At 48.2% G+C, this 12921-nt stretch overlaps 1 protein-coding gene across 6 annotated transcripts in view; it reads right to left on the reverse strand.

Annotated features, from left to right (window-relative positions):
* The window catches only part of FLVCR2 (FLVCR choline and putative heme transporter 2), a 48143-nt gene that overhangs the window by 24735 nt on the left and 10487 nt on the right, over positions 1-12921 (reverse strand). For all 6 annotated transcript variants that reach the window (XR_010917140.1, XM_067532951.1, XM_067532960.1 and 3 more), the window contains exons 2-3: positions 5213-5354; positions 372-512 (exon numbers count right to left, since the gene is read on the reverse strand). Coding sequence is in view for 5 of the 6 variants with exons in the window: in XM_067532951.1 (XP_067389052.1) it covers positions 372-512; positions 5213-5354 (283 nt within the window). In the remaining variant the exon portion in view is untranslated. The remainder of the gene's footprint in view (positions 1-371; positions 513-5212; positions 5355-12921) is intronic.

Below are 12921 nucleotides of genomic sequence, written 5' to 3' on the forward strand. Positions count from 1 at the left end.
TGGACCGACTGTCCCTTGCTCTGCACCCCCCCATGATCCATCTCACGCCCCCCCCCAGGGGGGCTCAACTCCCACTTTGAGAACCACTGCCATAGGGGCTGTTAGAGGCCTCAGTCCTCATGCTGTCCACTGGCTGTGGAAGTTCAGCAGCTCTTTGCCCATGTTATAACTGAGCAGGTTATTCCTGATAATGACTTGCTCTCAGATCTGCCTGGGGGAGAGATGGTGAGCAAGGAAGATCTTTCTCCTGCTAGCAGCCCAGGCCAGATACTGGTCAGCACTGCACAGGGAGGACCCATCTAAGCACACACAGTAGCAAGAAGATCCCCCCCCTTCACCTGCTACTTAGCAGAACCGAGATTGGACCTTACCATAGGCGACTATCAGCAGAACGAAATTGGTGTTGCGGAGCAGCCGGAGGATAGACTGTACATAGGAATATTCCTCAGGCGGCTTTGACTGGATCAAGGCCTGGGCCCGGCTTGGGGGAAACAGGGGCTTCTCCTGGAATACTAGAAACAAACAGAATGAGCCTGTCAATAATAGTGCATCAGGGAGGCTGGGCCCAGAGAGTGAGGGGGATGTTGTGGGGTGAGGCATGGAAGTCAAGGTTTATAAACACATACTCCTCCCTCATACTCTAATCTTCTCCTGTGAGCTTCCTCAGGGACAGAAAGAGAAGGCATGCCTCTAAGATAAAGGAAACTCCAGCACCACCAGCACCCGACCCTCAGAGGAAGCAGCTGGGAAAGCTCACTGCCTGTCTGTTAACATTTTATACTGTTCGGTGCCCAGCAGAGGTGACAGCCATAGTGGGTTTATGGGGCTATTAACGTCCCTGTCTACACAGGGCAATAAACTGCCAACTTCAAAATATGCAGTTGGGGGTGACAGAGCAAGAGGGATGCTGGAAACGAAAAACAGGGCCTGCCCAGTGCCCCAGGGTGGGTGTTGTGCTGTGCCAGGTTCCACTCCAGGCCTCAGGCGCTCACTCCCCTGGCCAGGCTCAGTGCCTTAGGGAATAATACCCTGCTCTGCTGTGACAGAGACCTGGTTTTCATCCCAGGACCCAGGCTCATCCGGCCAACCTCTCTAGGGGTGGGTATGTGTGTTATGCCTAGGAACCCACACCAAGTGTAAGCAGGGGGATGGTCACCCTATTGCAGGGAACTTTCCTGGCTCATACACAACTCCGCTAGAATTGGTTAGCAAAAGGATCCAAGTCCTCATTCCCAGTCCCTTTACCCAGAGGCCTGCCTGACCTCAACACACTCTCCTGTGTGACAGGGTCCTTGTAACCCTGACAAGCTGGGCCCAGGATTCCTGGGGGCTCGACCCCCAATCTTGTCGTGGTCACTTAGGACAAGGGCTAGGGTGTCCCCACTCTGGGCTACTCTCTCTGCACTGAACGCTTCCCTGACTCCCTGAGCGATGCATATAGTTCAAAGCAATACAATTCATTAAACAGTAATCAATTAAAAGAAAAGAGGAGGAAGGTTAAAAGAAAACACCTAAGGCTGCCCCCTGGCATAGGGGCACCAGACACAGCGTCTTTGGGATGTAAAGGAAGCTCACAGACTGTTTCTCACACCTCACAGACCTCCTTCCCAGTCCCTGGCTGCGCTGCAGGGATGCTGCGAGTCAGACACTTGCTCTGGAAGTGGCCACACACCCCCAGGCTCTAGGAGACAGGACCCTTCTTCCCAGCATTGCACCCTGATGGAGTCATGATCCCCCATCCCAGCCTGGGCTGCGAGGCCTCTTGGCTAATGATATCTCCCTGCGCTGGGTCCCCCTCACTCTTCCCGGCTGCTCACGTACCCAGCTCCAGACGGATCCAGCCCCAGCCTGCCTCATCATGGCTCTGCTCAGCTTGGCTCTCTGGGGGGCTCCTCAGGCCCCTCTGGTTCTGCTGCTGTGGCTCTGCTCAGCTCAGCTCCCTGGGCTTCTTCTCTCTGGCCTCCCAGCCACTGGCTGCTTTGTCCTTAGCTCAGCCCCACTCTCTGCCCAGGGGCAGTTCCAGCTCACATGGAGGACTGAACCCCCTCCCACCCTCCTAGCTCCCTCATTTGCCTGTCCACCCTGTCAATCAGGCTGAACTGGAGCATTGGCTTCTCCCCACTGGCCTGGGGGCTGTCAGTCTCAGGGTCCTGCTTCCTCACTGACCCTTCCCTTGTTCTTTGGTACTGAGAGGTGCCAACCAAAAAGACCCACTAAGTTTTGGTAAGGGGCTAATAGTCCCCTTACACAAGGAACAGGGCCCCACTGTGCTAGGCGCTGTATAGACATGGAACAAAGACAACAGTCCCTGCCCCAGAGAGTTCACAATCTGCATGTCAGGCAGAGAACAACAGGGGAATGAAAGATGAATGGGCTGGGGGGGGGAGGGGAGATGAGATTACAATAAAACAGAGCTCAACAGGTCTCAGGTTAGTGCTCTGCTTTGCCAGGCTAGAGACCTGGCATCCGTTCACTCCCCTGGATGGCCTTGTGGATGGGAACGGGGTCTCTCACCTCTAATATAATGGTTTAACAGGCTCATTACACCACTCTCTGCCCTTAATCCCTTCTCCCTGCCACCCTTCACTGGCTTCTCCCCTCCCAGCTGGGCACAGAGTGTCTCTGTACCATGGCATGGTCTTCTGTTCTCCCCTGAGAAGGAAACAGTCCCAGGTCTCTCCAACTCTCTAGAGACTGATCCCAGCACCCTGCCTGCAAACTATGACGCTGATGCAATTTCTAGGCTGGCTCTAGCAGGCCCTGCTCTTCTAGGGGCTTCAGACAGGCTGACAAAGACTGCAGAGGATCATTCAATTCCATATAGATTTTTATACCATGCCCATCAGCTTGAGCACCTTCCAGTAGCACATTAAGTAACATGACCAACATCAGTCATGTTTGTTCTCTCATCCTCTCCCCAGGGGAAGAAGCATGTACAATGGAATGTTTTGTTTTAGTAGGACTTTAGGGCTTGTTTTTTGTTGTTTTATTAAATATACATGTTGCTCTGTATTTATATTAGAGAAGGCTGGTTGAAGATGTATGCCTTGCACTTAAGAGTGGATAGCGGGGGAGGTTTGTGATGGTCTGATGGACTGCTAACAGTCTTCACATATGCGAAGGGCTGTTATAAAGAGGAGGGTGATCAGTTGCTCTTCCTTATCCATTGAGGACAGGACAACAAGCAAAATCAGCAGCAAGGGAGATTTAGGTTAGATATTAGTTGGAAAGGTTTTTTCCCCCCTATGAGGGTAGTTAAGTTCTGGAATAGGCTTCCAATGGAGGCTGTGGAATCCCCTCATTGGAGGTTATTAAGAACCAGTTAGACAAATGCCATTAGGCATGGCGTAAGTATACTTAATCCAGCTTCAGCATGGTGGGATGGACTAGATGACCTCTCAAGGTTCCTACATGTCTATGACTCTATGGTCCTTAGTTTCTGGGGGAGTTCATTCCATAGTCTCAGACTGGCCCCCAATAAATCTCTCTCTCTTGCCCAGAAGAGTAGACCCTTCTTGTAGAGAGTTCCATTGTGCCAGAGGAGCAGAGTTGTCAACCACAGTTCATCTCAGAACTTTATATGATCTTTTAGATATGCTAGGCCCAGGCCATGCAGTGCCTCCAAGATTAGGACCAAGCTCTTCAACTTGATCTGAAATTCCATGGGAGAGTAGACAACAGGTGTGATGTGCTCATGTTGGCTTGTGCTACTGAGAAGATACACTGCAGCATTCTGTACTATTTAGAGTTTCCTAAGTGCTAAAGGTTTAATGCCCAGGTATATCACATTGTTGTAGTCCACCTGAGAAGTGAAGGCACAAATAACTGAGGCCAGGTCATCATCTACCAGCATGAGATATTCTCTCCTAGACAACTGGGGAGGTTAGAACGGATTATTTGCGGATGCTATGCGAGAGCGTAATGTCTCAGCAAGGAATCTAAGAGCATTCCTAAACTCTGGAACAAACTGACCAATTGTGGGTGTGTGCCTTCAACCAAGGCAGACTGTACCATGGCTGCAAACTCTTCAAAGTGCTTTGCTCTTCCCACCAACATCACCTCTGCCCTTCTCAAGTTCAGCTTCCACCACCTGTTCTTCATCCATGAGCTGATCTTGTCCAAACATTGGGCCATTTTGGTGGTAGTGGTGTGGTCATATGTGGTAAAGGACAGGTAGAGCTGTGGGTCTTCTGCATACAGCTGGCACTTGAGTCCATGTCATCTATTTCTCTAGTGACTGCATGTAGATGTTGAAAAGGACCGGAGAGAGAACTGATCTTTGTAGGACTCTACTTATGGGTGGGGGGTCTAGTGGTGGAGGTGCAGGTTCCCATCACTGCTGTTGGGTGCATCCTTCCAGGAAGGACTCAAACCATTTTAACACATTACTTGGACTCATGCCACTCTCTTAGGTGATGCAGCAATATCTCATGGTCAACGGAGTTGAATGCCGCAGAGAGGTCCAGAAGGATGAGACTGGAGGTCTGCCCTCTATCCATTGACAGCAAAGTATCCATCGTCACTAAAGTGGTTTCAGTTTCATGTCCTGGCCTGAATCCAAATCATGCTGGGTCTAGAATGTTAGCTTCAATTAGATGAGCTTATAGTTGGCCTTGGGCTAGTTCCTCTATGAGTGAGCTCAGGAAAGGGAAGTTTGTTGGCTAGAACCGAAATATCCAGGCTGAGTTTCTGCAATGTTGGTTGAACTATTGCATGTTTGAAAGAGGTAGGAAGATTATATCTCTGAATGATGCATTGGTTATTTTGGTAATGGGTGGCACCTGTTGTTCACGACTCTCTTATACAAACCAGGATAGGCATGGGTCAGATTCCAAAGTCTTGGATCATGATTCATTTAGGGTGTCCATAACTTCTTGATGCGTGAATGTACTGAACTTTGGGAATGGAGATGGGCCGTTGGTGAGTACAGGAGAAGAGGATCCATACTGTTTGAAAAGACTTCCTGAATGTGCATCAGTCTCACTCCCCTTCAGTGGATGGAAAGCTATGGGCTGTACTGTCCATTAACAGGAAGAGTAACTTTTCGATGGGTGGCAACCTTGTACGTGAACAGAAGCAGGTGCTGTGCTGGGGCACTGCCTCCAAATTGCCCCCAGTGGCTGCCCCATGCCCTCCGTGATGCAGAGATCCATACATACAAACTGGTTCTCTCAGCTCCATCCCTCCCACACATTTATTTATGCCTCCTTACCAATGACCACAAGGATGAAGAGCACCGTTGCCACGGCCGCAGTCATGAAGAACATGATACTGATGTGGTAGGCCAGCTGCTCTGGATCTTCCAAGTTGGGAACCAGAATGGGAGGGACAACAAAGCCCGCTGCAATTCCAAGCTGAACGGAAAGAGCGGGAGAGAGATTGAATTAGATGGAGAGTCAGGGGGACCTCCTCCACTACCCCCAGGTAGGACCACCACCAAGGGACTCAGCCCTAAGATGCAGCCTCTCCTCACATGGTGAGAGGCTGACCACAGCCAGTCCAAGTTTGTCTTCAAACCTAAAATCCCCTTCTCAGTCATCCAACAATCAAACTAAAATGGAAGCTAACTACTATTTGAGCAGAACCCACAACAAATAACCGGTGTAAAAGTGCACCCTACTGGCCTCACAGCTGTAGCAGTGACACTAACCAACCCCAATGCCAGAGCTAAGCTAGGGACCCTACCTGCCTTGTTAATTCTTTCACCTTCTCTACTGGCCCAAGTCAGCCTACAAAGTTTAAGCCCAAGTGAAATCCTTAAAACCAGCAACATCTTAAATCCAAAGATGTGTTTGCTGGGGCTCAGCACCTGCTCCCATTCTGAGATGTTCTATTTTGAAAGGCTGTGAGTAGAGGCATCTGCTTCTTTGGCCTGGCTACACTCAATGTCCATCAGACACAGCACCTATCATCTCTGACCATGGAGTCACTTTACTGGTGGCACTGACTTCAACATGAAAATGGCATGCATCCCCATCGCATACACTGACTCTTAAATTGCCAATTTGCCAGTTTCAGAGGGAGAAGGTGGCCTACGGAGCAGGGACAGGCATTTCCTTTTTTACCTGGTGACAATTTGGGGAATCTGACTATGCACAATTTATTAATTCTGTTTCAGATCATGAATTCTCAGTATGCTTAAACTCTTCAGGTTATCTGTACTGTGTTCTTTCCTCATGCTCTGTGTGCTAACAAGACAGGTGTGGCACCTGCACAGCTGGATGAGTGGCGTATTAAGACTCTGACATTTGAACAGGTCTACATGGGCAATTCAACAAACATGCTAAATGTGGCCAAACTAAAAAAAGTGGTTCTGCCCAGCCAGGCTGGTAAATAAGCAACAGATCACTTGGTAGGAGACTGATCACCTGACCAAGCTAATGGGAGGTCACCTGAAAAAGGGGACTGGAAGTTAAAGGAGAAGGGTGAGGGTCTCTCACTGGTCATTTTGGGTTGAGAGCAAAAGGAAGCAGGCCGCAGGAGAGAGACATGCCGTGATTCAGAGGAGACACCATGAGGGGGATCCTGGACTCCTTAGAGGACACTGATCAAATCCTGAAGAATACTCCAGAGTGGCGAGAAAGCTGAGGCAGGGAACAGTGTGCAGGTGTGTTGTCATTTTTACCTCAGTCTGTATCTCTCTTGTGCTGACGGAAGTGATTGTGTTAGAAACCTTTACAAACCCTGTGTGTTATGGGCTTCAGCTATCACATATCCCTGGGGGGTTAGACCAGTGGTTCCCAATCTTTTTGACTCAAGGACCACAGATATCATTTCTACACCTCTGAAGGACCACCAGTCTCCACCAACAGCACTTTGCCATGCTCCCTGCTACAGCCAGGGGGAGGGGAGTGTTGATCTCCCATCCCCTTAGCTGCAGTAAGGAGCCAGCACTAGTCCTGTAGCCCCACGGCAACACACTCCACCTGGGTCCTTAAGCAGCAGCTCCATTCTGCAGCCAGCTGGAGGGGAGCAGCAGGCCACTTTGAAAGACTCTGTGGGCCACTTTTGGCCTGTGGGCCATGGGTTGGGAACCACTGAGTTAAACCCAGAGCGCTCACAGGGTTGGAGCTCTGGGAAAGGGTGTCCATCAGCTACAGGGGTGTCTTGGAAGAGGTGAGCACTGGCTGTGGGGCCCACGACAGCTGGACAGTGAGGTCCCATACTGTGAAGGGGTAACAGACAGGCTAAGCCCAGGAAGTGTGCCTGAGAGGCCAAAGAAAGAGACCGTGCCGGAGCCTACCCAGACCAAGGGAAGTGCCTGGGCCCACGGTGTTGGGACACAAACACAGCAACCTGATAGGTGTCCAGAAGGGGCATCTTAACTAGGGCTGACACACATTCCATAGCAACCCCTTCTGGAAAGGGCTGAGATGCTCTGGCAGAGCAGGCTTACCACAATAGACCAAGTACTCATAAGTATCTGGGACTAACAGCAACACCATCTTTAAATTCCCTCCTCAAGAAACAGAAAGAAATCAGCTGTTTTCATCCAAATACACGAGCCCTCATTTAATAAAGGGGGAGTTGAAGTGCGCTCAGCATGTTTGTCGGTATTGTGAAGGCAGGAAGCTGCCTACAGAAACTGTTCTTTTGTCCACATTTCATTACACGCAGCTATGTCGCAACCAAGGCTCAGCTCCCAACAAGACTGTTTACCCACTCCTCTAGCTTTGTGTGCCAGTGCTCTTCACCCTTTCATCTCCTCCACGACATTAAAAAATAGTGCCTGGACCAGCCCAATTCTTGCCACTCCCAGAGAGAGTTTATTTACACACACACACACACACACACACACACACACACACACACACACACACACACACACACACTCCTGCATGGGGCAGAAGTGATTAGTCACTTCAGCATTGCACTAAATTTCTCCATTACTGGTTTTCAAGCTAAATTTTTTTTCTAGGCAGCGACAGGATTGACCAAGCACACACAAAGGCTTTTAGGAGCTGCAGAGAGAGAGAGCTGCCAAGCAGCACGTAAAGCAATTCTACAGTCGCCTGATAGATTTCCAAATCTTTTCTGCAGCCTGAAGCATCTGTACGTGACTTAGCAGCAGCATCTGAACCAGAATGGTAGAAGCAATGAAAAATATGCCTCCCTCTTCCCACCCAAACCCAGTTATTCGTGCTTCGCCATCACCAATAGATCATCCACAAGCCCATCCCCCGATCCTCAAAGGGGGAGAGGAGGTAGGAGCTATGAACAATATGGAAACAAGGTGTTCAAGCTAGGTCCACTTCCTTGTTATAGAGAGATGCATTTATCATCATCATCATCAGATAGTCCCTTGTCCCAGTGCAGGGAACCTGATGAAGTACTGATCTCCCCCACCCCGACTCATCATAGAAAGATCAGCTGTAACGTTTTAGCTTCCAGTGTAACAACAGTAAGCATTTCTATAGACCTCCATGCCTTCACAGTCCTTCCCTGAGTGGGTCAACTACTATCACTAGCCCATTTTACAGACAATGAAAAAAAGCAGCACTGAGAGAGAAGGAAAAGGGACTTGTTCAAGGTCACACAACTCCACCCTGCCTTCCAACAAACACACACTCCCAGTACTTCATGCTAATCAGACTTTGAAGGTTCATCATCACCATCAAGGTTTTGTACTCCTTTAATGATTATCACTTTGTTTTGGGATATGTTTTCTTTAAACAGCGAGTCGGCAGCATCAAGGTCTCAAAATAAATATGTCTCATCTATCGACACTCGTAGTTGGGAAAGGAAAGGTCTGTGACCTTTAGACATCAAACCATTTCTCTGTGCAGTCCCTCCTCCATGCAACAGTGAAGAGACTTGGGTCAGGGAAGAATGCTCTGTCCTTCAGACATTATCTCACTTCAATGCTGGCACTGGAAACACATTTTAACTTACAAATTATTAACCCTCACAATGTCTAACCAAGCTCCTCATGTGTCAGGCACTGCCCTGGAATTTATCCTTATTATGGGGCCCTGGGGTAAACCGAGGTCAGGACTCCCAAGGGGCATCACTTTGGGGTTCACCCAGAGATGCCAACCATGGTAAACCAGTGGGAATGACTAATAAAAGGGATCAACCCTGCTATCCTGTTGCATTGTGTGGAGACTGAATCGCATAGTGGCGTCTGCAGCACCACATGCACTGCGCGCCCCCGCCCCACGTGGATAAAGAGGCAGCCTCGGGAGGGTTGACTCAGCAGCACGAGCCGCATGTACCTGTCTCCTTATAAGGAAATGAAGTGACCCCACCTGCTGGTGCGTGGTCAGCAACTGCCCAGGATAATTGTAATCACCTGGTTGGCTGGTTCATACCTGCCTGGGAAATCAGGAGCACCTGGTTGGCTAAACTCCAAGCCATGACCTTAGAAGGTCATGCAGCAAATAGCAACCAATGGGGCTTAGCCTCTGCTGACCAGGGGAAACTATAAAAGTTCAAACCCAGGTAGCAGAGAAGAATTGAATCCACCCGGCATCCTGCATATCTCCTAGTTGTGTTGGCTTGGTGGGATGATGCATCTTCCCTAGCCCACTTCACTGTGAACTGATCACTCACAGTGGCTCTCTCCAGTCTGCAGTATCTAAAGCAAATAGCAACTGAATTTGGCCAGCATGGTATACCTGTATATAATGTTTGTGAGTATGGATTAACTGTTTTCTGTTGTTTGTCTTGTAACTTCTTTGGGGAACTCCAAAACCGGGCACACCCTAGTGTCACATGCTGGCAGCCATGCGTTGATCCAGGAGAGATCACAAAACGCTAAAGTCTTGGGTGGCACATTTTGTCCTTTCGTGCACGGAGTTCTCCTGCCCTTTGCTATCACTGTTTGCTGTGCAATTGCTTGCTGTGAAACTGTTTATTATAGAAATAGAACCCTTTTATTATAAGGATAGGATTGTTTATTGTAAAAGAAAGGGTTTATTGATTAAGCAAACCCCCAGAATCATCACTGTCTCGCTTAACCCCCCGTATCCCAAACCGAACCTATCAGAGTTTCTCTCCGTTTCCACACATTGGATGGAATTAAAACAATACACAAGGGGCATAAACAATCACATCTCAGAGCACAATTCAACCACTAATGAGGGAGGTTAGGACAAAAAATCTGAGTAAGTTGTGCCCATCAGTGGGGTTCCCTGAACCTCAAGCATCTGGTACTGCCACTGTTAGAAACAGGACACTGCACTACATGGACCCCTGGGTCCTACTTGGTGTGGCAATTTCTATCTTCCCATATTTAGCCAAATACAAACTACTGTGACACTAAGCACCCCTGTATTCACACCCTACATGCTGCTGTAATAATCTTTATACAATATATGCTTGGTGAGGTATCATTTGAAAACTAATAACTAACTCACTGATCATGAACATTCTTGTGTGATGTATGTACACGATGGGTACTGAGAGTTATAAATGTATCCTAGAATTATAACTAAAGTGTGTATAAGCCAGGTATGTCAGGGGGAGTTGTTAAACAGGTCTATCCTAAACAAATGCAAATGATCTCTCTTCATTCCTTATACCTGAACCCACTTACTCCTATGCCTATTTTGTTAATAAATGTATTTCATTTTTTTATCATAAACCAACTCAGTGCTGTATTTGAAGGGAAGGGTGTATTTACCCCGTTAAGTTTGTGAGATGTGGTTTTGTCTCTTTACAGGAGCAACAAATCTTATTATTTCTCTGAGCTGTCCACAAGAGGGCTGGACACTCCAGGGCACATGGTTTGGGGGAAATCTGGGACTGGGAGTGTGTTGGGGTCACCCTGGAAGTAGTAACCAAGGCAGGGGGAAGCCACTGTGGGGCTGCAGACAGGCTGCTGGGGTCAGACTTGCTGGACCAGATCTGTCTAGCACACAGACACTGAAAGCTTGTAGGCTGGTTCTGAATGGCCCAGGGTGGGAGCTCCAGAAGCAAACCGAGGCACCCACAGTTACAGGGCAAGTGGTGACACGTCCCCTCACTGGTCTGGATTTGAACCTCCATACTGTCACACCCACATCCTATGTTTCAGGTACAAGGGCAGCAGAAGAAGAAACACTTACTGGAAGATGAGGGCCTGATGTTTAGGTATTTGAATATGTTCTTTTTGCTCTCATCTTTACCAAATTACAATCTCGGTTTTCTTGTCATTAATTGAAATCAACATAGGGCTTCCCTGACTGAGTGAGGCAGCTACAATAAATCCCACCAATTTCACGGAGAACAGGCTATTGCGGAGAGACCTATCACTCAGCCTCCACAATCAGTGTATTTTGTGCTCTTTATGGCTAAGGACTCTAGCTTCACACACTCCAACCTGCCCCCTCAGCACAGTAACAGGCCACACAGCTACAGTATTTTCATGAGATTCAAAAAATTCTAGCATAATGACAGCCTCCCAGCCCCACTCCTGCTTCCCCACCCCCAAGATGGATGCGGTCTACATATACACCCAAACCATCCTAGCAACTAGTCCTACAAGCCCCTGCACAGGGGCAGGCAGGTTCTCTATGGGGCCCCCACCCCCTCCCAGACAAGATCTGCAAGCCCCCTCCTAGAGACAGCTCCTTTGTTTCATCTCAGATTCAAGTGAAGGAAAAAGAGATAAGGGGTAAAGCTGCTTCCGTCTCTCATCGTCATTTTATTCTCAGTTGTATTTCTGGTAGGGGAAGATAAGCTACAGCCAGCGCAGTTCCATCCATTCACAGAAGAGGAGGAAGCAATGCTCCTAAACTTAGTTACAGCCCAGCCTCTGTGACGAGCTGTAGACCCACACACAAACCCAAAAATCTTCATGCCTCAGCTGGAGGTTAAACACCAATTACCCAGGTTTTCCTTTGTCCCAAATAAACATGTGAGAAAATACAAGTTTTACTTTTTAAAGCTAAAACATTTCCAGACAGACAGGAGGGACTGTCAGCATAGACACACCAACAGGTGACTACATGGCTCCCAGGAGAACCAGGCATTGACACACTTAAATGGGAGCTGTCCATCTTTCCAGACCAAGTTCTGATACTTTCCCTCTGCTCTCAGCCCAGGCACTGCAACTGCTGGATGGGTCATTAAATATCCCATTCTTCTCTGGGGATGGACTTGATGGCTTAATAAATACTAATCCCTGCAACCAATTTTGCACCCTGTCCACTTCTTTCCTGCCAGGGGTCAGCTGAGCTGTGGAGTGGCAGCTCTAAAAGAGTTAAAAGTATCCCCATATTGCCCTCTTTTTTCAGGCACAAGCACTCAAACTGTGTTTACAGCTGCATAAAGAGGATCTAAACAAAGTTCACTGAAGGGACCACAATTTTCCAGAACTGATGCCTAGTTCAGAGGTTGATTAATGAACAACTATTTCTTATCTAGCACTTTTCGTCATTAGATCTCAAAGTACTTCACAATTTTTAATGTGTTTGTCCTCACAACTCCTGTGTAAGGCAGGGAAGCATTATTATTCCCATTTTACATGTTTAGCTCCAGCGTTAGCAGAGGCCCTAGTTTATGAGTTAGGGCAAAGCTATTTTACACCTTAGCTACCATGTTCCATTTGCAGTGTCTCACTGGGACGGATGGTTCTGTGACTAAAGTACGGAACAGGACTCAGGAGATCTATATGCTATTCTTAGTTTTGCCACAGGCTTCCTGCAAGATCTGGGACAAGATTCTTTGCCTCTGTGCCTCAGTTTCCCTTCCTGTAAAAATGATGGTGGAATTGATCTACCTGGCAGGGAGTGGTGCTGAGATTGTTTGCAAAGCACTGGGAGATTCTTCTCTGGAAGGCATTGGAATTATCAGTTCTCCCCACAAAGAGGCGCACACAGTTACTCAGCTCCCCACACTTCCCACTGGTGTCTTCTTAGAACACCATTAAATTCTTTCCAAATATAAAAGATGTTTTCCCTAACACTCCAGATACTCAAACATGATCATATAAGGGCA

The sequence above is a fragment of the Emydura macquarii genome, unplaced genomic scaffold, assembly GCF_026122565.2.
Source record: "Emydura macquarii macquarii isolate MOO-44397 ecotype Brisbane River unplaced genomic scaffold, CSIRO-AGI_Emac_v2 contig_374, whole genome shotgun sequence".
NCBI lineage: Eukaryota > Metazoa > Chordata > Testudines > Chelidae > Emydura > Emydura macquarii.